Genomic DNA, 22,187 nt, shown 5'->3' with positions numbered 1-22,187 from the left:
GAAACTCAACGGGTTGCATGATGTGTTGGTTGTTCAATGTGACCATCGCTATCAGGTTTGCGTATTACCGCACAAAACCTTTGTCCTTGAATATACATACAACAGTGGAGTTTTAGTATCGTAGGACATTTGAACAAGGAATACTTTGACTTCAATTTTGGATTGGTCGTGTGGAGAATTCAGTGTATCATACCTTAAGTATTTTTACTTTAATTATATAGAACTACATATACTGATTAAATACCAGGATTTCTCCTTTTACCATAAAAAATCATTAATCGTCACCAGCAACGCAGTAGAACGTAATCATTTTCTATCTTTCAACATGTGAGGATATGGGTGTTGTCATGGGAACCAACACGATTAGCCAATAAAACGCGAGTACATATTCTCTTCATTGTACAAAGATGCTTTTGTGGCTTTAATAAAATTTCTTATCTACTTACGTTAACATTTTTATTGCAAATATTTTACATTATCATGATTTGTTATTTCGTAACGTTCATATCTTGTTTCATGTTACACAACAAGGCGTGTTCTTAACGGTGTTGGTGCCAACTTTTTCCATCATTTCGAAAATGAATAAAACCAGTTGGTTTAAATCATCGACATTATCCTACAATATCTATATCATAAACAGAACAGTACACTGGCCGCTTTATAGATACGAATTTTATTCTTCTCCGTAGCATAGAAAACTTACTCTCTCCATCGTTCGCATTACGCTCACCACCTCGTGAGAGATACTATTCAAGCACTCAAAAAAAAGAAAAAAAAAAAAGAAGATAAAATTCAGTAGCCCCCCGCGCAGGCAATGTAATATCCTTCCTATATATCCATTGACAACCGAAGGAACTGATGATGGCTTTACATTATTTCGCATGCGAATCTGGGAAAAAAACCACAACACAGGAGATCAACCCACCCCATAGCAAGAAGGTTCGGCCTTTATAATTGATAACTTTTTTTCGCGTAAAAATATCTTTTCAAGATTCTTTTAAATCGGAATTCCCAAACAGATCCTTAATAATTTTGTTGGCTTTACCCCACATCACCCAACTATGAGCTTGGGGAACCTGTGGGAGTGAAACAACCAATACTATTATAGACGACCAACTGAGTGAAGAATCAAGACTGTTCAAATTTCAGCCTTCCCTATACACCAATGTTTTTAAAAAAAAAATTTTTTTTTGTTGATATTAGTTCGGAAAAATCAATTCCAAGGTTGTGTGGTGTGGACACAAGAACAGGAACACTTTCAATCAACCTTCTCAAGGAATACTTGCAACAAATGGTTGTCAATGCTACATCTTCAGCCATACTTGCCCTCCAGCATTTTACATAATCTTCAAAACAACGGCCACACATATATAAAAAAGTCTTCCCATGTACTTCGATCTTATCAAGAATGTATTGTGTTTTGCACTCAGAAATATTCATCGCATCTAATGAGGCTTTTGACTACAGACAAGAATATGGTTACGAAAGAACTCAAACTCCAGACAAACCAAGTCCAAGTTGAACTACGTACAATTGCCCCCAAACCAAATTTGTTTTACAGAAAACAATCCAGCCTTACCTTGACTAAAGCAGATAAACAGAGCCAGAATCAAGTTTACAAAATGTCTGGCCATACCTGCAATAAATAAATGGAGCAAAACCTTGCTAAGCCCTAGCATATTTAAAAACAATATACGGGCTTTGTTTTAAATCAAGTACTCCTTCCACAATATTATTAATTGGAAGACTAGCTAATTGAGGGAATGATCGAAACAGTAAATTGAGTACAAAACTCAAATTATCTTTAAGAGAAAAGACTTTCGCCATAAAGTTAAACATATTTTCGACCGCAAATAAACGCATCAAAGTAATATGTCGGTTAGAAAGTAAATGATTTCAGCTTATTGTAAGATTTCATTTCAGATTAAGCTCCAACTCTGAGCTAAATTTACTTAGAGCCAATTTAAGCAAAAGTTGCGCACACAGCACTTCACATCTATGAACTGGAAATCTAAAAAAGTAAACCCATCAAAGGAGGAAACCAGAATAAGTGTATTTCAACACCTCCAAATAATCAACAAAATGCCGTTTCCTCGAGAAACAACTAGCAGAATGGTTTGGTGCCAAAATGTCGGCATAATTTCATCAAAATATTCCGCAGTAAAACAGCTGAAAAGTGGCATTTTTGAAACAGTGACAAGACTTTACCTTTCTCTAGTCATTGGTTGTCTGTTCCGTTCCTAAACAGCTATGAAAAACCCCAAAGATGAGAAATATTCCTGCGAAAGACTCAAGCGTCGCTTTCCATCACCCGAGCATTCGATTTCCCTCGCAATGGAATTCCCTGTCAATCTGTAACAGCCAATCAGGATGGCGAATAGTGAATGTCAATCAACAAAATTACTAGCGCCATGAAATTTACAGTGTCTGAGTTATGTCTGGATCAAACGTGACCAACCACGTCAACCGACTGTAAATCTTCAAAGACAAAACTTTGTCGCTCTCACAAAACCCCATTGTAATTAAACAAAACTATGTCAACAGAAAATTGGCAAATGTAGGATGTAATTCTTTGCACGTACCATATTTGTTCATCTTTCTTTGGCCAATAGTCCTGGCTCATTTTGTCTACATGCTTCCCTTTCTAAGGATGATCTTTTCAAAATATTTTTCGAGAATACTTCTGGTATAAACGCCATTAAAAAAAAACATCTATGGCATCACTCAAAGCGAACTAGTTATCTAAATGTTTTCAAAGTACCTCACAGCAACAAGAAATCGTAGGCTTTTGATATATTGTGTCGTCGGTTTCGAAAAAAAACAAAGGGAGATGAGTAATTCAAATGGAATATATAAGCTAATATATGTGAAATAGTATTTTATCATTTGAAGCACTATATCATAAGAATTGCGTTTCAATAAAACACGTCCAATTAAAACAATAAAGAAAGGTGGCCTTTTCCTGTCTTGCCCTTCATTCTAGATAGTCCAAGCATTTTTATCAACCAATTATATTAGCAATCTTTATTTCACCGAGGTTGCTATGCGGTATGTTGTTTCGTGCAAAGAGGAGCAAAAGCTATCTCGATATTTCTCAATAAAAAAGAAAAAGCAGGATATCGGGATTTTCCATCATTTCTTGACCTTTGGGAAACGATGTTCCAAGGTACTGCTTTAATCGAGGAGAAACTGCGCGCACGCAATCTTTTTTTTTTTTTTTTTTTGAGGAAGCTTATAAGGTCAAAGGCTGTTTTTTGGGTTACATAGGCCTAAATACTATCGAAGTGGCGTCGGCCAGCCGAATAAATTGCGAAAAAGAACATTATAAGATAAAGTGGATTGATGTGGATTAATGTGTATTGTATGACGGCAGGTTATTGCGTACTTTTATAGATCTTCTGTTTGGATGTCCAAAAGACGAATTATCGACGAAATGGCGTTCTGGGTTCGAACAGTGAACAAGCAGGACAAATGTTTTTAAGGAAGTTAAAATCTTCATAGGTAATGTTAGAGAAATGTTTTCTGGTCGCTGCGCAATGGCATTCTGGTTGATAGTGCGATGCATCATGGTAAAAAGCCAGCAAGGACAAAAAAAATCAAGAACTTGTTTCAAATTCTGATTATGTTATATGTTGCTGCTTGCTCGCTGAACTCGCTCCGCAGTGATAAAAGAATGCGAGGAACACACATGCAGGCTCCTGTAAGAACTATATTTACACCGTTGAAACGCGGCTGAATTTTTGTTGCAAATGTTGACTGTGGTGGCAAACAAAATTTACATCAAAGCTGTAAATAAGCGTCACGAATAGTCCCCTAGCTTTTCGTGTCACGTCTTGAGTGACAATAAACGTCACAAAGTTTCCCTGAAATTCTTCTGTCGTGTAAAGACAAACAGCTGGATTTACAAAGTCGTAGGACATGAACCAATTTTACGTTGTATTTGTTCTATAAGCCTTTAATAAATTTGAAACTTTAACTTGAAACCAAATTTCCACCAATGGCTCTTTCTTGAAGCTTGGTTGTTCGTTAAAGACACAAACGCAGGCAATAACCACATAAATAAATAGTCATACCAGAAGTCTACGAATGCTTAGCACTTGTTAAATGCTGAAACTATTCTTTGTAGTGACGTGCATCAAGAGTGAATTCAATAAGAGCCGGTTGTTATGGCATAGGAGGGCTTCCCCGACGGAGTCACAAATGGGTCTACTTTTACAATACCCGTTCCCGCGAAAATCAGTTGTCATGTCCCTCAAAAAACATGGCAGAAGCAATCACGAGTGACATGGCTTCTTCTGATTGGTTAAAATTGGCTGCCCTTTGTTTTTTTCGCGCGCAAAGTGTACCTAAAAATAAATTCATATGTGATTGTGCTGGGGCAAATTGCTGGGGCAAGGCCGCAAAGTCTTCTGTAATTCACTCTTGCGCGCATTCATGCTATTCCTATTCCATGCTGGCTCCTATTCATAATCCGGATTAGCTGGATTACCCTAACCTAAAAGTAAAGCTAACTCATCTCGGAGAGAACTGAAATGATAAGACAGTAGTGAACCGTGGAGTACAGGATAGGGTCGCTATTTTTGAATTCACAGAAGGCTCTTTTCAAGGACGCACGGTTAGTTTTAACAACAAAACGTGAAATGAACCGTCTAAGAGCTCTACAGCATGCGCCTAAGAATGCCTCCTGTTCGGACGTCCTCGGAAACATTCTACTCTTTCTATTTGATATAAATATGTCTTCACCGGAATTCACGTCATAGAGTCAGAATGGGCGTCTTTTTCTCTGCGACCGACAGAGTCTCCGTTCAGCACTTATCCGTCGCATTGGCACCAAGACATGAGAGACAAGTTGAAGTCAAGGTGGTTGTTTCCGTGTGCGAAAAAATTTCATTCGTTCTTCTGCCACTTTCGTTCCCCGCTAAAAGCTGAGGAGTCTACCACATTTTTCAATTCTTCTGGTCTGATATAATAAATCAGTTCATCTTCTTGAGTGTAAAAATCATCCATATCTATGTTGCCAAAAATAGCCTCTCTTCCAAATTTTTCCGTCGTCGAAACTTTCTTCTCCTTTTTTCGATCACTTTCGTCGGCCTCTCTTCCTAACATTTTCTCTTTATGAGAAATACAATGAAAGTATGAAAATTTGTTCAAGTTACTTATATTTTGAGACAAAAAAGAGTGGCTTAAGGGCAAGGACCTGAATCTTGCCAGCGTCAAGGCTCTGTCGTACGCAATCTTATGAAGCTCCATGCAACTGTGGTCCACCTCTTTTTCGACTTTTTCCAACTTTGACCGGGTTTTTGGTGGCAGCTTTGCCCTTAGCTCAGAGGTTTTTAAAAGTCTGGGGAGTCTTTTGTTGTATTCGTGAGTCTTCTGCTTTGGAGCATGCTTACAATCTTTGTTTTGGTGCTTTAAATTCTCCTCTGATGTTGATGAGAGAAACTGGTCCCCATTACCCGAGAAAGAAATATTTTTCTCGTCGGCTGCGTCAACCTGCGCTTCCATGTCGCTATCGGAAGTGAAATCACTGCTGTAATCATCATATACTGAAGTTTCTCGCGAAATGGGTTGCAATTGCGGGCCAGATAACACATCATTATCTATCATTGAGCCCTTTTCACTAAAACTACTTTTTATGTGTTCCACTGAAGTTTTCTCTCCTGTCACAGCACTTCTCCGGTGCGGGCGTTTGTCCCGGAACTCCTCGAAACTAAAATTAATATCACTAGCATCCAGCCCTCCGAATTCGTCTCTATAGTCTCTTTGTTTTGACCGCGCAGAAGGCTTAGAATCAATGAGGTCTAAATCCGATTTAGACACGTGATCACCAAACACCACCTTTCGCTGCGTTTTTGAAGCCGAATACGCTTCGCGCTTCTCTCCTTCTTCGCTTTCACTCTCCACATCTGTGCCTTCCTCTGCAATACTTTTCGTCTTGTCTGTGTTAAAATTGCAAGAGTATTCTTTGTACTTTGTGTCAAAGCTCAGATCTTTGATGTCTTGGGACGTTTTGTTGATGAATTGTTGGAATTCGAGGAGATCATCTGTTTCTCCATTTGTGTTTGCGAAGTCAAAGTTCAGGGGACTGTCTCCTGCTTCTGCTCGCATTTTCATAAGTAAACGATCATTGTATACACGTTCGCTCATTAAGTAGTAGCTTTCACGCCTCTTGGGAGCCCATCGTACCTGCAAAATGAAAACCTGCGACAGTTAGAATAAGCTCAAAATTAAAGACGAAAAGGATGATTCACCTAATGGTCTACATCAGACAAAATGCCAATCTTAGGCAGTTTTTTATTAGCCTCCGTCAACACAAGTCAGGTTTTAGAGGGCAAAATTTATCTTAATTAACTCATATTCTACACGTATCTTTTCATTCTTAAGTATATGACTGGTGTAGTTGATAAAGTCCAAGCATTTGCACCAGCAAGGTAAGCGTTGGGGTTGGTGCTATTTTTAGGTTTGAGGGAATTGCAGCCGTTAATCTTTTAACTTGAACAGAGGTTAAAGGACACCTTGTGAGATAAATTGTCTATATTCCTAGACATGAATGATGTCGATGCGAGGATGACGTGATATTGCTGGCGTCAGATTGAAGTTTCTCGCATTTTTGTCTCGCGGTCTTCTTGTGTTTTGACTTAATTTTGACCCCTCTGCCTTTTTGTTATTGTAAAAAACAAATTGATGTCAGTTTTTCATGCGTCTGTCCTGTTATTGACAATGAATTTCGTCATAACATTGTCAAAGTAGTCTGCGGATCCACTCAGCTATCGCCTCATGGATCTACAGCTACTTTGACAATGTTATGACGAAAGTCATGATCAATAACAGGACAGACGCATGAAAAACTGATATCAATTTGTTAAATTTACTTCATAAGTTGCACGCAGAGTCCATAACCCCGAATAGTCCCACAATGCCACACTCGTAACAGTCTCCCTAAATTTTTTGGAGACGGCAATTGCAGCGTGTAAGAAAAGTGTATGTTATTTTTTTTATAACACTTCTATTGAGTGTACATCTGATATAGGTCCGCTCTAACTGTTTTTAACACCTGTTAAAAATTCATTCAACTGCGCGTTGAACGCAGCACAAATGTGTAATTACATCAAACTATGCCGTTCAGTAATGTTGAAAAACACGCTGAAACCGTTTGATTGCGCCATGATAGTGTACAAGTCATCACCAAGACGTACCAAGATTGGCAGTTTATGTGCACCTCGTTCTCGTGCTCCGAATAGCAACGCCGCGCATCTCCTCTGGTTGTGCCGAAGTTCGTTTAAATCATATCGCGGCTGAGTTCCTGTCATTGGTATGTCCAGTTTCTTCGCCTTTGGCATGATTGTCTTTTGTCCTAAAGCATTTTTCTTCTGTTTGGTCAAAAGATCGGCATAACGCTGTCGCTCGAGACTCAATGCGGCTTCAACTTTCTGAGGATGACAATTATAAAATCATGGGAGAAAAACATATAATAAACAGTGTCAACTGTAGTTATAGCTGCGGCACTAAATGGGGACATTGTACGATATCAAGTCAAATCAAATCAAGTCAAGTCAATTCATAGGTTAGTTTTTCGGAGAGGGGAAAAACCAGAAAAGAGAAGCCTCTCGGAAAGGAGTAGAGAACCATCAAGCTCAACCCCCATAGTGACGCTGAGTAGGAGAATCGAACACGGGGCACACTGCATGGTGGGAAGCGACTAGTCTGCCTACTAATTTAAAGGAATTTTTTCGCGGTTTACTGAATATGGGGGAAAAGCAGATCTTAGCAAGTGTTATTGAAATCCAAAAAGAAAATTGGGGGTAACCACGCATTTTTCGGAGACAATTAATCAACAATATTTGTAAAAAGCTTTAAAATACAAAGCAATGTATGGCGTTTTTTTCTAAATTGAAGCTTAATTATCTCTGAAAAATGAGTGGTTACCCCCAATTTTCTCTTTGGATTCCGAGGGCACTTGCTAAGTTCTGCTTTCTCCGCATAAGCACCACCCGTAGGAAATCTGAGTATCTCGAGATGCGCAGAACGTATGCGCAATAACAATAGTAGGACGAGTAGATGACGTTAACATTATGACGTACCTTCCTGTAATGTTCGCCATAAGTCATCTGCGCATATTTGGCGTCTAATGTTGAGCTTAGGTTTCCAAGTATGTGATGACCTGAGGAAAAATGACGGCCCTGCGAAAAAAAGACGAAATACCCAGGCTTCTGAGTGATCTTTCATATAATCTTTTCTAGTCCTCATCATCGGACACAAACCGACAGCCTCGTTAATGGCCAAATTAATTGAATTGATCTCTTCCTCGCCGAAGCAGCTATTTTTTTAGTTAGAAAGTTTTCTTTCTGCCTTATCATTTGAAAGCACCCAGTTTTCCTTCATGAATGAGAAAAAATACTTCATAGCACCTGGACAAACGGGAAATGTGTGGTGTTTAAACAACATCAAACATTGTTTGGTGACCAAACATGCTGATATTGAAGTGAGTGGTCCAGATCTAACTCAGATCAAACTCCACAAGCAAAGAATTATAGGTCACGAATACGTAAAAAACACGGGGATACACAACCACTGAGCAAGCGTGGTACGTATGCACTTGCCAAACATGTTTGATCGAATGTTTGATGGCCTTCAAAATTTTATCAAACACGACTAAACACGATCAAACAGCACCAAACAAGGTGGCCAAACGGTAAAAATGGTTGGTCACGAGGTCCTTAGATTTCATCGCAAACGGTCCAGTTTAATGAACTCAAATAAGCAATAATTATAAAAGAAGTTTTGATAAGGGTTAAATTTCTATGTAATTAAGTCTGCTTCGAGTTTTGGGCAATAATCTGCAAAAAGAAATTTTATTTTTTGTAACACGCAAATTCGCTTGATGACGGAATGTGCCAAACAAAAATAGTACTCAGATTGAATCTCTTTAAAAATTTTAAGATGTAAGATATAAGATGTCGTTGATGCTTGCATGGTTATCTGACGAATTATTCAAATGGTGTTGAACGAGAGCAACTTCGTTGATCTTGCAATCTTGCAATAAACCGTGATGATGCGTAGCTTCAGTTCTTGGCATTTAATTTCACTGAGTTTAGACAGAATAAGGAAAAATTCTCATTGATTTTATTACTTAACAAAGGTTTTAAAACTTTCAAATAGCCCTTTGATACCAAAACAAACTAGAAATTCTGTGTTAGCACTTCGCGTTGTTAAGTGAGTCACTGCAGTACCTACACAAAAGCGAGTACTTAATGTTTACACTCACCGGTCGAGACTTCGGTACTGGCACAAAATCATCCAAACGAACCCTGTCCACTTTCCACAACATCGTGAGCCGACCGTTATGAGGGAAATTCAGGAGCGAACCACTTATGGTATTTCAAAGAGGAGACAAAAGTTCTTGGATCAAGACGTGTCCGAATTCATGGGCTAAGTTCCCTTAATCCTCGAGCTTTAATGAAGTATATTTTATTGTTTCGAGGATTAAGTAATCCCGCCGGACACTGGAAAGACGACCTCATCACTTTCGTTTTATGAATAACAATCACATACGCTTTCCCTTGTAATCCGAAAGTAGCTTGCTTTTGGGATATTATTTAATTTACTAAAATTCTTCAAGTCAGGCTCATTAGACTGTTTGACAATACTTCCATGAAAAATTGAAAAAAGAAGAAACTCGAGCAAGTTTCAATGTTTCAGTACACTCATTTCGAATCTGTATTGTAAGTGTAGAGAACAAGGAGATTTTTTTAAAGTGTACACGTGGTAATGTACAGGCCTATAAGAGTTTAAAACTGATACAAGAAGCTGATGAAAGGTTCTTTTAGAAACTAAAGTATTGCCATTTAGTTCCCGACTTGCTTAATTGTTGTAACACCATGTTCCAAACTAAAACCTTGGGAGACTTGAAGGAGTAGATAATTTGAAAACACTTCTTATTTATGAGAAGGACTTTTGCCCGTTCCAACTAGTTATGCCTTACTGCAGCTTTCATGGAAGAACATCAGTTATTTCAACTGATAAGAATTTAGATTATAAAGACAATTTACTCGTGATTTTCAGTCCTGCAAGACCCGGAATAGTTGAATCTAATTTAGCATAGTTATAAACTTCTGCTCAGACATGACACTAGAAAGGAGCTCGAAACCGCCTACCATATTAAATTTTGCTCTTTCGTGTTGAATATCGAAGAGTGTGATCCCAAAATTTCTTTGACGATCACTACCTATATAGGAACGTGACAAGAAACTATAGACATTGAAGAGATCATTTTACGACTCTGATCTCTCTCAAATTTTACTGATTTTAACCCTTTTTCGGCTCTTTTTGTGTTTTATTCTTCTAACCTTTGTTGTCCAGAGAACAAGAATTTACAGGAAAAAGCTTTCAATGAACGAAAATAAAAATAATTTTTCGTTGTAAGTCCCCCAAGTTATACTGAGGCCTCGTCCAGACTATGCCGGATAAATTTGAAAACGCAACTTTAGGTGCAAAAACGGAACAAAAGTTTTTCGTCCACACTACAGCGTTTTATCGGCGGCACAATTGCTTAATCTCGCTTTGAGCATGCTCACAGTAAGTAGACATTCGAAAATTTCTCTCCATTCTTCAGCGAGAACAAATTCGTTAACAAAGTTGTCTCACCACGCAATCGTTCTGCCAGGTCGAGTCCAGAAGCGTCTCTGCTTGTAAGGTTAAGAGCGTCGCGTAGCTTTCCTAGTATCCTTTGACACCAATGATTGTCTTAAGTTATTCCTGATTCTCTGGCGTACAATATTCATGTGAACTGAGGCAATACTTAACTCCAAATAAGCGATTAAAGAAGAAATTATTGTCAACAACACAGAAAACATGATAAATCACATGACAAAATGACGCAAGCGTATTCAAAAAGTTCCGGATACGAAAAGTTCTCCGTCCACACTAATACAAAAAAGTTGCGTTTTCAAATTGTTCCACTCTGGAGAGCGTATTCAAAAAGTTCCGTTTTCGCGGATCTTTTTATGCGGATATGTGCGTTGTAGTGTGGACGGAAGGCCAAACCGTAACAATAAAGTTGCGTTTTCAAATTTATCCGGCATAGTGTGGACGAGGCTTGAGGGTTTTGTTGTATGAAACGCACAGCAAAGATGTAATCAAAACAAAGGATATATAAATAAAACATAACGTAATTCAAACAAAATAAGTGTTATATGTCGAATCCGTAATGAATGCGCATATTTGCAGTCTTCATTGGTTTTGTGCGCAATGTTGCGGGACGCTTTTATGTAAATTTGCATTCAATTTGTGTAGTAAATTTTTTGGCAAAGGAATGCGCTCAAAAGGCTAATCTACTCCCAAGTCGACTCTGTTCACGATAGCCTACAAGGGAAAGCGATTTCCTTCGAGACAATTACATCTCGAACTGACTTGGACGGTTATTTCAAATGCACGTGCTTCTTTCGTGTCACAACTCCTTGGGTACGCTCCGCGGGGAAGAAATATTTACGAACGTCTTCAATCACCAAGGGTTTACTTCGCTACGGATGCATTTTTCCTGAAAAAATATTGGTACGATGTTAACACCAAGCCTTTCCTCGAATGTCACATTCGATTCGTGAAGACGATAGCGAGATTGTGGGCATCTCATAGCAATCATTTGGGGTGCATAAAAAGCTAAGTCGTACGGGAAGTGCCAATTTTTCAGACTCTCCTCAAAGAGCACATAATTACAAAGAAGACAAACCATTCAGAAAGATGGAGTCAAGTATTACTCCAGCTACATCCATAGCAGGGAATTTTTCGACGACGGCCTCACCAACGAATGGAACAAGTGAGTTTATAGTATTTTTAGCCAGCTGTCGACAGATCGATGGGTCGTGAATATATTATAGTTGATTGCACATTTAATCGATTATGGTGAAATATACATGTACCTGGTTAAACTTTCCTCGACAGCTTTATATTTATGCTCATTAAAACTACATGGTAGCTATCTTTTCACTCGTTTTATAAGTAAAGCTTTTTATCACCAAGTTTCTTAAATCAATCTTAAAGGTTCAAATTAAATAAATTCATCCCTGATAAAATGAGGATTTGACGAAGCCTTTTCAAGTCAATGGAAGCATAGTGCTGGTTGGAATTTGCCTTATATTCTCGCCGACCAAAGGAAATTTACTACGAGAAAACTGATAGTTTTAATTTCCGAGTGGGTTTTCTGGTATTGTAAGTAAAGTTTCGAAACTGAAGATGTCAAGCGCCTTTATATAAATATTTACGAAATTAATGACATCAACCCCCACTGGTCAAAATTCTTTAAACGTTATTTTTGTCAAGGCAATGCTTATTTTGGCTAGCTATGTTTTGCAAATAAGAATTATAAAGTCTTCTAGTGCTGGGGCTCTAATTGGAGACACTATCATCGCAGAAATCAAATCAATTTAACTGAAACCAGATCAAATTGGTTTTTGAGGAGACTGGGAATTAGGCTTTGCTACATAATTTCGGAATTGTTTTGGGAATTTTAGACATCAAAAAGAATTTTAGAAACTCTCGGGAATTTTAGAAAAAAAAATTGACAATTTTGAGAATTTAAGAGCAATTTTGAATATTCACCTGACATGTTGGAAACTTTTCACAGGCAAAAACGTTGACAAAACGTGTTTTTTGTATTCCAAACTACCAGGAGAGGGGTCAGTCCGTTCATATCCATTCCTTATCAGCGGTTATTCACCAAAAGGGGTCCTACAGTGCATCTAAGCAGCTGTTTTTCACCGTAGTTCTTGCGATCTTTGCTTGATCGCAAATATGCCAGACTTTACACTATAAGAAAGGAAATTTATAAGAATTTTCGGAAATTTTAGAGATTTTTTTTGGAGAATTTTAGACATTTCTAAAATAATTTTAGAGCTTTTGTTTGGGAAATTCCGGAAAGAATTTTAGACATTTTTTTGGGAATTATGTAGCTAAGCCTACTGGGGAATCGAACTATGATATGATTTTTGAAAAGTTACAAAGCTTCCCTTACAGTTCCCCTTTTCCAGCTAGCAGAGGTCTCCTTTCTTTTTGCGTTCGCTAGGCTCGTCATCCCAGCGAACGCAAAAGAAAGGAAACCTCTGCTACCCTGCCAAGCTGGCGGGATATGTTACGCAGGATTACTTTATAAACACTCACGATGCTTCGTTTGTTTTGGCCGCGAGTGGGCCGCGACTGGCATGGGGACTAGTAGTGTTTCACTCGCGGCTTTGCCACTTAGTCTAGCTCGCGAAAACTTCTCGCGTGCGTGTCTAAATAATCCCGCGATAAAATATCCCGACAGCTACGCAGGCTAACGTTCCCCTTAAATATGGACATCTTCATTGCAGTTATTAACAAGTACGCCCACGAAGCTATCGCATTTGTGACAGGAAGCAAAACTGGGATGATCGTAGGAATAATCATCGCTATTATCTTAGTGATCATAATTGTTCTATGTGTCCGTCAAGCTCTTAAGGGGCTCGAAGAGGCTAAAGAGAGGGCGCTATCCAAACTTCAAGCCTTAATAAAGAGAGAGGAAAGCATCGAGTTGCCTGAAGCCGCTCCCGATATGGAATTGTCAACCGTGCAACCGGTTTCCGGGGATAAGACGAAACTGGTAAGCCGAGACCGCGGAAAGTTCCTTTAACGCGTACTCGGGGATATTGGTGAAAGACACATTATTGTTAGGCTGATTTAGCAACAGACTGGTAATGGAGACCTTAACGCAACAGGACGGGCGGAGGAGGACGGTGACTTGTGGTCGCGTAAGAAGTAGGTCGAGCACGCGAGCTATGACGTTGCCGTCGTAAACAAACCTTTCACAACACAACGCGACACCAAGGGACCCTGGGTCAGATTAAAGTAGAATCCAGACTATTCAGCGCGCTCCGGCCTTCGTCAACTGAGGCTCCCGTTCTGTTGCTAAATCAACTTGTTACTACATGAAGCTCATTCAAGGGCGGATCATGTGACAAATAATTGCATTTGCCTTAAATAGAAAGAACGAAATTGGGAAAAAGTCTCTATCCTTGCTTGATCATTGCTGCCCTTTCTTTACGCAAAGACGGTCGAGAAATGTGCCAAGTTGTAAACACATGAACAGGGTCTGTGAAGCAGTCGATCGATTAATCAATCAATTAGTCAGTAAGTCAGTCAGTCATTAAATAAATTTTTATTTTTTTTTTGAAACCTATTGTTTTGTGCTATTCTCTCTATGCAGCCATTAAGAACGGCAGGTTTCTTTTACAGGTCACAGGTCACAGGTCATTGTTTTACTTGGACAGAAAGCATCCTAAACATTCATAATAGCTAACCGTAGGCCTAAAAACTTTTCTTTGGGCCTAATTGAGGCCTAAGGTTAGCTTTTATGCATGTTTATAGGATACTTTTCTTCAGGCCTAACTAGGCCTAATTAGGCCTAATTAGTCAACGTAAGGCCTAATTAGGCCAAAGGTTAGCTTTTATGACTGTTTAGGATGCTTTCTGTATTAGTAAAACAATAACCTGTGACCTGTGACCTGTAACCTGTGACCTGCAAAAGAAACCTGCCGCGTTAAGAACGCTCACCAACATGGAAGAAATAAATTTATCTTGAGTTTCCACGGGTGGCCTATCGTTCTTTTCAAATCACACATCCGATCTTACTCTGCAGCTGCTGCCTGGTTACCAAAATTTCATGGCCTTCAAAAAGCAAAGATAACCAACGATATGCTTTTTCTTTTGCAGGAAAATTTGGGCAACGTTAAATTTTCTCTTGCTTATGACCAACAGCAGTAAGTTTTACCAGTAGGCTAATTACGGGTACTTCTACATCGTACTTAATCCTCAGCTAAACAATCAATGTTGTTCAACATTGTTGGCATGCGTACCATGTTGGTTTCCGCGGGATGTGTCTGTTCCCCCAATTGCCCAGGGGAGGAGGGGGACAGTTGCTTTAAACGTGAAAGCAACATCGTTGGCATGCTAACAACCAATTAGCTTCAAGTACGCGATCTCCAAACCGCTCAGGCTAACTGCGTTCTACGTGAAATACATTTTGGCAAAACTTGGCAACACTTGCCGTAACCTAAGGTGTGGCTCTAAAAGACGAAGAAATTAGGAGATATTTATTCATATCTTGTGGTTCTACAATAGTAGCCGTTCCTGACATCATTATTTGTCGAGGGCACCAAATTATGTGAAATGATGCCGCATTCCTAATCTTGGGTTATGGCCACTTGTAATCCATCAAATGGCCAGGAAATGAGTATCACCTTCATATTAACGAAGCAGGGTTGTACTATGGCGTCCCATCTCATGTGACGTACTGGCGTCCTCTTATCAGATTAATTTAATCAGGTTATTCTCAGATAACATGGCCTTTTCCTTCCTTATTCAGATCTGAACTAAGAGTCAAAGTATTTCACTGCAATGACCTTCCCATGAAGTATGTCGGTGGGACTATATACACATACGTTGAAATCGAAATGTTTCCTTTTCATCGAATGGTGTCCGAAAAACCGCGGACAAAATACATCAGGAATGAATTCGACCCTGTTTTCAACGATGAAGTTTGTATAACAATCAATAAGGAGGAAGTTGATGACCAGAAGATGTATCTCCATGTGTGTGATTACAATCAGATCTCTACTCGTGATCTGATTGGTTCGTACAAAATGGACCTCAATGACGTCAGTTTCAAGGCGAAAGGCAAGCCAACCGTCTACGAGAAAAACTTGCAATGGATTGATTCGGTAAGTAACGAAAAAAAAAAACACATCTTCATTTCATCAAATGAAGCTCGACCATTACACGTGTAGTCGAATTACGACGCCAATAACTAGGTTTCAAAATCCGATTTAGGAAAACTTTGTGAAGGTTCTTCAAGGTGACAGTGTTTTATTGGAACTGATTATATGAACTGAGGCTTAAATTTTACTGTCTTTTTTTTTCCGAGAAGACAAGAAAATATCAGCAAAGTTGCTAGATGTCATTAGAAAGACAGGACTTTCTGGAGAATGGGAGATTTTAAGAAACAAAAAGTCAGAAAATTCAGTTGACGGGCGAAGGGGGTTATGGCGGAGTATTGAAGCTTGAATGATTAGACCAAAGTGTCCCTTTACACTTTGCCTAAACTTCCACATCTACATCTACATCTACATGTTCCAGCACTCTATGAACATAGAAGATATCTATGAGACGGGGAGTTCGGTTTATAGTCCTTATCCCAGAAGACTTGAAAGTCTAACCCATTTGCAGATGAAATTTCAAAGGCAGCACTTTCTCCTCAGTTATTTTAAGATCCTGAGTGTTGATCTGGCCGGGGTTCGAACCCGCGTCGACCACCCTCATGACAGCCTGTGCTCAACCAACTAAGCAAGGGCGAGTGCTTTATAGAATCACGGCTGAAATTTATATTCCTTTCCTTTAGTTTTATCCCTATTTCATGCTTGGCTTAGATTCGTTGTCTTTTTTAGGTCCGCGGGGCAGAACGTGGCGATATAAAGTTATCCATGCGGTATTATGAAGGGGACAGTCAGTTAATTGTTAAAGTGCTAGAATGCAAGGCGTTAAAGCCATTTTCTGGTCGCGTTTCCTGCAGTAAGTACTTTCAATTGATGTCGCAAGCATCACCCTCAACCGATGTTATAATTATCTCCTTGCCTTATGCGTTCTTCTTTTAGCAATGGGCCATTTGCAGCTTGCGATCACATGGTATAAAAATCCGCCATACTCGAGAGCAAATTCCGCACTGGAACAACTAAAACAAAGGAAATTAATTTGAATTTTCCTTTTAATTAGATGTCCCAGGACGCAATTTGCTCTCCAGTATGGCTGGTTTTCTTTACGATGTGATCACTAGCTACAAAAGGCCTATTTCATGGGCTAGTAATTGCCCCTTTAATTATCTTGTTGAACCTTGTTCTGCGGTGTACGTTCGAGTTCCTAAAATACAAGGTGGACTTTGATCCATGTAACCTATGTCACTCAACAGAATGATACTCTAAATCAAAAATTCAAGTGTATTTTGTGTAGCTGTTCCAAGCTTGCTCAAGGAGATTATAAAAGGAGGCATGACGCCCTTCAATGGCCGAGTTGTTCGTTGCCGGGGAATTGAGTTGGAAGTTTGCGATCAGTTGTTGTGACAGATAGTATTAGCATATTCCACGAAGTGTATCTGAAAATGAAGAAGTGAAACTTCTGTGGGACTTAATTAAATATTCAAACTGATCGAGAAATTCAAGACTGGAAACCACATATTGTTTTTTATTGTGGACATTGCTGTCCCTGCCAATAATAATAAATAAATAAATAATAATAATAATAATAATAATAATAATAATAATAACAACAATAATAATAATAATGATAGTAATAATCACCATCTACGATAAGAAAAGCTAGAAAATCAAGTCATGCTTGTGGAAGAAACTGTATGCAACGTAGGACAAATCAACGACAGGGATGATTTCAAAGTACCTGGACCTTTGACTAGGACTACGCAAGCTTTACCCTGACTACGACAGCAAGCAAATCAATATAGTGTTTAACTTCCTGGGAGATTTCAATAGCACCCTAGAACTTTCTGACGTAGCCCAAAATAACGAACATGGGCACCCAACGTCAATTTTCAGAAAATATCTGTTCGGAAAACGATTTGAGATCTAGAATTTTTGGAACATTTGGTCTAAAATGTCTTGCTTGCCTGCCTGTCCTAGGATTTTCGAACATCTGAAAAATGGAATAATTGCCCATTTTTAACGGATTTTTACCCTAAAAATGTCGCCTAGAATTTTCGGGAGCCTTTTTTCTGGCTGGATTTTCGAAAAGGTAAGTTTAAATCCCTATAATTTTTCGCATCACTAAACTTTCAGCTAGGGAATCCGAACAGATAAAAATTTTTTAGGGGATAAAAATATGCCTTTATCTACCGTTTAAATACCAAAATACGTTTACCAATGCAATATTTAAGTGGTTTTGAGCCATATTCTCGTTGGGTGCCCCTGAACGAAGCCAACAAACTCCTAACCAGCTGCCAGAAGTCGATCATCATACAAAACTGTGACTGAAGTCATCATGAAATTCTACAGTTTGAAACGCTGAGAACCACATATACTTAGTTTAAAAACTGTTGCCTAGACATAGTCGGCAGCAAGTTTCAAAAATTGTAAATGGAAAGATATCAATAAAACCTACAATAATAATAATAATAATAATAATAATAATAATAATAATAATAATAATAATAATCAACAAGTACCTGAGCCAGCACTAGAGAATGAGATATGTAAAATATTATGGGATTTTACGATACAGACTGATCACGTGATAGAGGCAAGAAGACCGGACATGATTGTTGTTGAAAACAGAAATAAATGTTGCAAAATAATAGATTTTGCAATACCATATGATAGCCGTATTGAGGAGAAAGAAGTCGAGAAGGTAGTGAAATACCAAGATCTAGCAAGAGAATTGAAGAAGTTATGGAAAATGAAAACAATGGTAATTCCTATTGTAATCGGAACATTTGGAACAGTTCCAAAAGATCTAAAGAAGAGACTAGAGAATATTGGTATAGAGACCAAGATAGACGAGCTTCAGAAAAGTGTTATTCTGAACACGGCAATGATTCTTAGGAAGGTCCTAGAAGTTTGAGGAGACTTGTTGTCACCAAGCTTCCTGGAGTACGGAAGTTCCATTGGAAGTCCAATGTGCGAAAACAAGATAATATTAATAATAATAATAATAATAATAATAATAATAATAATAATAACAACAACTTTATTGAACACCATAGACGAGATATAAAGGTGTTTCTTACAAGTAAAACTAAGAACAATAACAACTAATTGAGATGTTTCTATTAAAACGTATTACCAGTATTGCTCTTTGTGCAGTTAAGGCTCTACGGATATCTGATATCTGTTCCCTCAACGAAAAATAGCACGGGCATTAATTAAGATGATGATGATAATGATATGACCTTTGTTTTATCTTTAGATTCTTACGTTAAACTGAATCTTGTGAGGGGATCAAAAGTCATAACAACCAAGAAAACACGAATTGTGAGGAAAAACTTAGAGCCGAAATTTGAAGAGGAGTTCTTGTTCAATGTGGCAGAAGATCTGCTAGATGAAGTAAACCTTATAATACACGTCAAAGACAAATCACTGATTGGACGAAAACGGTTAATAGGCGAGCTATGTGTGGGATGTCAAGGCGTCGGCCAAAGTCTCGCCCAATGGCAACTTATGGTTAAAAAAGAAGTCGTTATGTGGCACCAGCTGGAATTATTGAACATTGTTCCTGGAAAAACGGATCTACAAACAACAATGGCGTCTTTACAAGGCTGGGAAACGACCTCGGAGGAGGAGAGCGACGAAGAAGAAGGGGGAATGTTCACGGGACTTTTACCCGGGGGATTGTTTTCGTCCTCCGGGAACAAACCCCCCAAGAAGACAAAGAAACCTAAACTGTCGAAGAAGGAAGCGAAACTTTGATCAGTACTTTGCGGAAAATAGGGCAGTCACCTTTTACTATAGCGAATTCATGATGTTAAGTGCTGCCATGACTATCAAAGCCCTGTTGCTCCACCAAGGCAACACGATGAGCCCAGGAAAGTCATTTTTCTCTTTAGTATGCTCCCACAATTAGCGCCGGTTGATCCACTGTGTGGTGGAAATACTCTAAACAAGTGGCATGCCTTGATTTGCTCTGGCCAGGGGCTAAAGGTCGAAAAGTAAGCTTTCTTATTTTTTTTTACTGACTTTGATCAACTCTGTTGATGTATAACGAAATTCTTCATGTTCCTGTAGCTGCTACAAGCGGCATACCACTTAAAAGTACCTCGAGATTTGAAGTGGAAGGAGAAAAATAGCAGGTCAATTTCGAGTTCATTTCAGTCTGTTGTGCAAAATCATCAACCTTTAATTTTGATTTTTATAAAAGGAAAAAAAAAATCATCAAAAACGTTTCACACTTGGACAAGTCCATGAAAGTAAGCTAAGTAAACTTTCTTATGTCGTATTTCAGCGCAGACTTGTAAAAGATTATGCGCTGTTCTTCCGAGCTCGCTGTTTTTCGCGTGCAAAATAAGGAGAAACACTGCCACTTTTATAAGAACAATTAACAGTGTATTTTTAAAGCAGGTATATTGAGGCTTTTATGTCACCTCCACCATATTGAGTCCCGAGAGATTGCAAACTTTTTCAAGCTCTTTCCAAATGGCTCGGGACATCGCATTTCAATTTTGGCCAATGTGACTGCCGTGTGAAAAAAAGCTAATTTCAGTAATTAATAAAAGAATAAATGACAAATACCAATCTCAATAAAAAGAAGTCCAAGCAAAGCAATGTTTGAATGTTTTAATCATGTTCACTAGCCACAATACACAAGTGGTCGCACTTCCGTTTGCCCTCGTCTGTAGCATTAAATTTTCTGGACTTTGGAACAAACGTTTTTCGCAAGATCTCATATCAAACTTCTTGGTCGACAGATCGGCCAGTTTTAGCTTCTGTCAAGTGGCTGAGATGTTGATGCCTCGTTACTGCCAAATTTCCACACTTTTGTATGTCACACATGAGTGAATAGGGAACTTAAGCACGCGCGTTTTTAAAACGCGGACGCCAACTGGAAGAAAAGATTTCAAGTGCCAGAACAGTGGTGTCTCCCAGATTTTTTTACCAATCATCTCTAACGGAGAAAAGATACTTAGCAATATAAATGTGGCTGCAAACTCCACTGAAAGAATGATTTTAACTCCCTCAGAATATTCACTGATTCTGTTTTCTTTTTTTGCTTTCCCCGTCAGCAAGATGTATTGAATGCTCGTTAAAATTATTGCGTTTGACGAAGGAGAACGCACTCTAATCGTGCCACTCCCCTGGAATGTCCCTCAGGTACGGACCGTGTATGCGATTTCAGCGTTTGGACGCCATCTTATTCTGGCACAAATAACCTCGATCTCATGTGATAGTGTTAGCTTGCCCAAGATAAGTCAAGTCCTTCATGTTGGACGGGCGGGGTTGTAAAATACCTGGATGGGTGACCATCTGGCATTATCCCGTGCTGTACACGTTGCGGAGTCACGCAGTTTGCCTATTCAGCAGGAAAAGCTACTGATATTCAACAACACTGATATTGCATTTTATTTTATAGATACTGATGAAATACCAAGATTTCTCCTTTTACTAAAAAATCATATCTTCACCGCGCGCAATGAATATATCATTTTTATCTTTCACATGTGAGAATATTGGTGTCGTCATGGTAACGAACACGATAAGCCAATAAAAAGCAAGCTTCCTCTTCATTGAAAGATACTTTTGTGCTTTATTATAGTTTTCCTCTACTACATTAACATTTTATTTGCAAAATTTTACATCATCATGATTTGTTTTTCATAACTTTCATATCTTGTTTCATGTTACACAACATGCGTGTTTTAGCGGTTGGTGACCACTTTTTCATCATTTCGAAAACGAATAAAACAAGTTCTTTTAAACCTGGACATTTCATCAATATCTATATAATAACTTAACAGAACATTACATGCCCGCTTGGGGATACGAATTTTATCTTCTCGTGCTGAAAGTAGTGTGATAACTTCCTTACTGAACAAATACTAGAAGAGCTCTCCCCAAATTATACAACTTCTTTCAAATACCTCGTCGCTGACAAAACAGGAATCGAACTCACACCTCACTAATCCTTGATTACTGCTAGTTATAATTATTAATGACGTATGCCTACAAAAGGTTTAATGGAAGAACACTATTCTTCAAGTTCGTAACGGCACTGGCCAAGACTCAAGCTTATATAAACATAGCACAAGTCCTCTTATAACTGGTGAGACTTGAAATAAAATAATAAATTATATATCAATCGAATTAAGGCCCATTACTTCAAACTAGTTTTCGTTGATAAAAAAGCTTCTCGGGGCCGACCAGAGAAATCACAAACCAACACATGACGACAAGTCCAGAAATCGAACCGGGGACAAGAAAGGTAAGGGGCGAGGGTATTTTTTACCAAGGTGCCATCCTACAGCTCCTTCTGTGAGCAGCGGGACTTATTCGTTGAAGGAGAAATCATGATTATTCTATTCCCCTTTGGTCATTGTCGAAAATGCAAATTAGAAGATACATTTAATCAAAGACGGGCCAAAATCATGAGAGTTTTTGGGATGTCAAACAGCTGTCAAAACACCGCAA

The 22,187-nt window shown here is 38.7% G+C and overlaps 2 protein-coding genes across 3 annotated transcripts; one reads left to right on the top strand and one right to left on the bottom strand.

Moving 5' to 3' along the window:
- Positions 1–3,211: 3,211 nt before the first annotated feature.
- LOC138053218 (uncharacterized) lies at positions 3,212–10,783 on the bottom strand. 2 transcript variants are annotated; one of them, XM_068899877.1, is made up of 4 exons: positions 10,645–10,783; positions 8,082–8,180; positions 7,197–7,430; positions 3,212–6,186 (listed from the first exon to the last, which is right to left on the bottom strand). In XM_068899877.1, exons 2-4 carry the CDS (start codon positions 8,106–8,108, stop codon positions 4,888–4,890), a joined length of 1,560 nt encoding a protein of 519 aa, XP_068755978.1. In that variant the 5' UTR covers positions 8,109–8,180; positions 10,645–10,783; the 3' UTR covers positions 3,212–4,887. The 2 variants fall into 2 exon arrangements, with proteins under 2 accessions (XP_068755978.1, XP_068755982.1); XM_068899881.1 differs by lacking the exon at positions 10,645–10,783 and adding an exon at positions 9,266–9,454.
- A 492-nt stretch (positions 10,784–11,275) lies between these two features.
- LOC138040624 (synaptotagmin-1-like) lies at positions 11,276–20,323 on the top strand. The gene is made up of 6 exons (XM_068886319.1): positions 11,276–11,812; positions 13,344–13,612; positions 14,722–14,768; positions 15,374–15,728; positions 16,452–16,575; positions 18,976–20,323. The coding sequence occupies exons 1-6, from the start codon at positions 11,737–11,739 to the stop codon at positions 19,473–19,475; spliced, it is 1,371 nt and encodes a 456-aa protein (XP_068742420.1). The 5' UTR covers positions 11,276–11,736; the 3' UTR covers positions 19,476–20,323.
- The last annotated feature ends 1,864 nt before the right edge of the window (positions 20,324–22,187 follow it).

The sequence above is a fragment of the Montipora capricornis genome, chromosome 1, assembly GCF_036669925.1.
Source record: "Montipora capricornis isolate CH-2021 chromosome 1, ASM3666992v2, whole genome shotgun sequence".
Taxonomy (NCBI): Eukaryota; Metazoa; Cnidaria; class Anthozoa; order Scleractinia; family Acroporidae; genus Montipora; species Montipora capricornis.
The sequence above is the reverse complement of the archived record's forward strand: the minus strand, read 5'-3'. Positions and strand labels throughout refer to the sequence as shown.

What these genes read in the sequence shown, in the direction of transcription:
- LOC138053218 (XM_068899881.1), bottom strand. Translation starts at nt 9,328, where the DNA reads ATGTTGTGGAAAGTGGACAGGGTTCGTTTGGATGATTTTGTGCCAGTA. An exon ending in CAGTACCGAAGTCTCGACCG is followed by an intron (nt 8,181 to 9,265) that starts GTGAGTGTAAAC and finishes TTTTTTTCGCAG; the next exon opens with GGCCGTCATTTTTCCTCAGG. An exon ending in CACATAAACTGCCAATCTTG is followed by an intron (nt 6,187 to 7,196) that starts GTACGTCTTGGT and finishes TTCATTTTGCAG; the next exon opens with GTACGATGGGCTCCCAAGAG.
- LOC138040624 (XM_068886319.1), top strand. Translation starts at nt 11,737, where the DNA reads ATGGAGTCAAGTATTACTCCAGCTACATCCATAGCAGGGAATTTTTCG. An exon ending in CCGGGGATAAGACGAAACTG is followed by an intron (nt 13,613 to 14,721) that starts GTAAGCCGAGAC and finishes TTTCTTTTGCAG; the next exon opens with GAAAATTTGGGCAACGTTAA. An exon ending in ACTTGCAATGGATTGATTCG is followed by an intron (nt 15,729 to 16,451) that starts GTAAGTAACGAA and finishes TGTCTTTTTTAG; the next exon opens with GTCCGCGGGGCAGAACGTGG.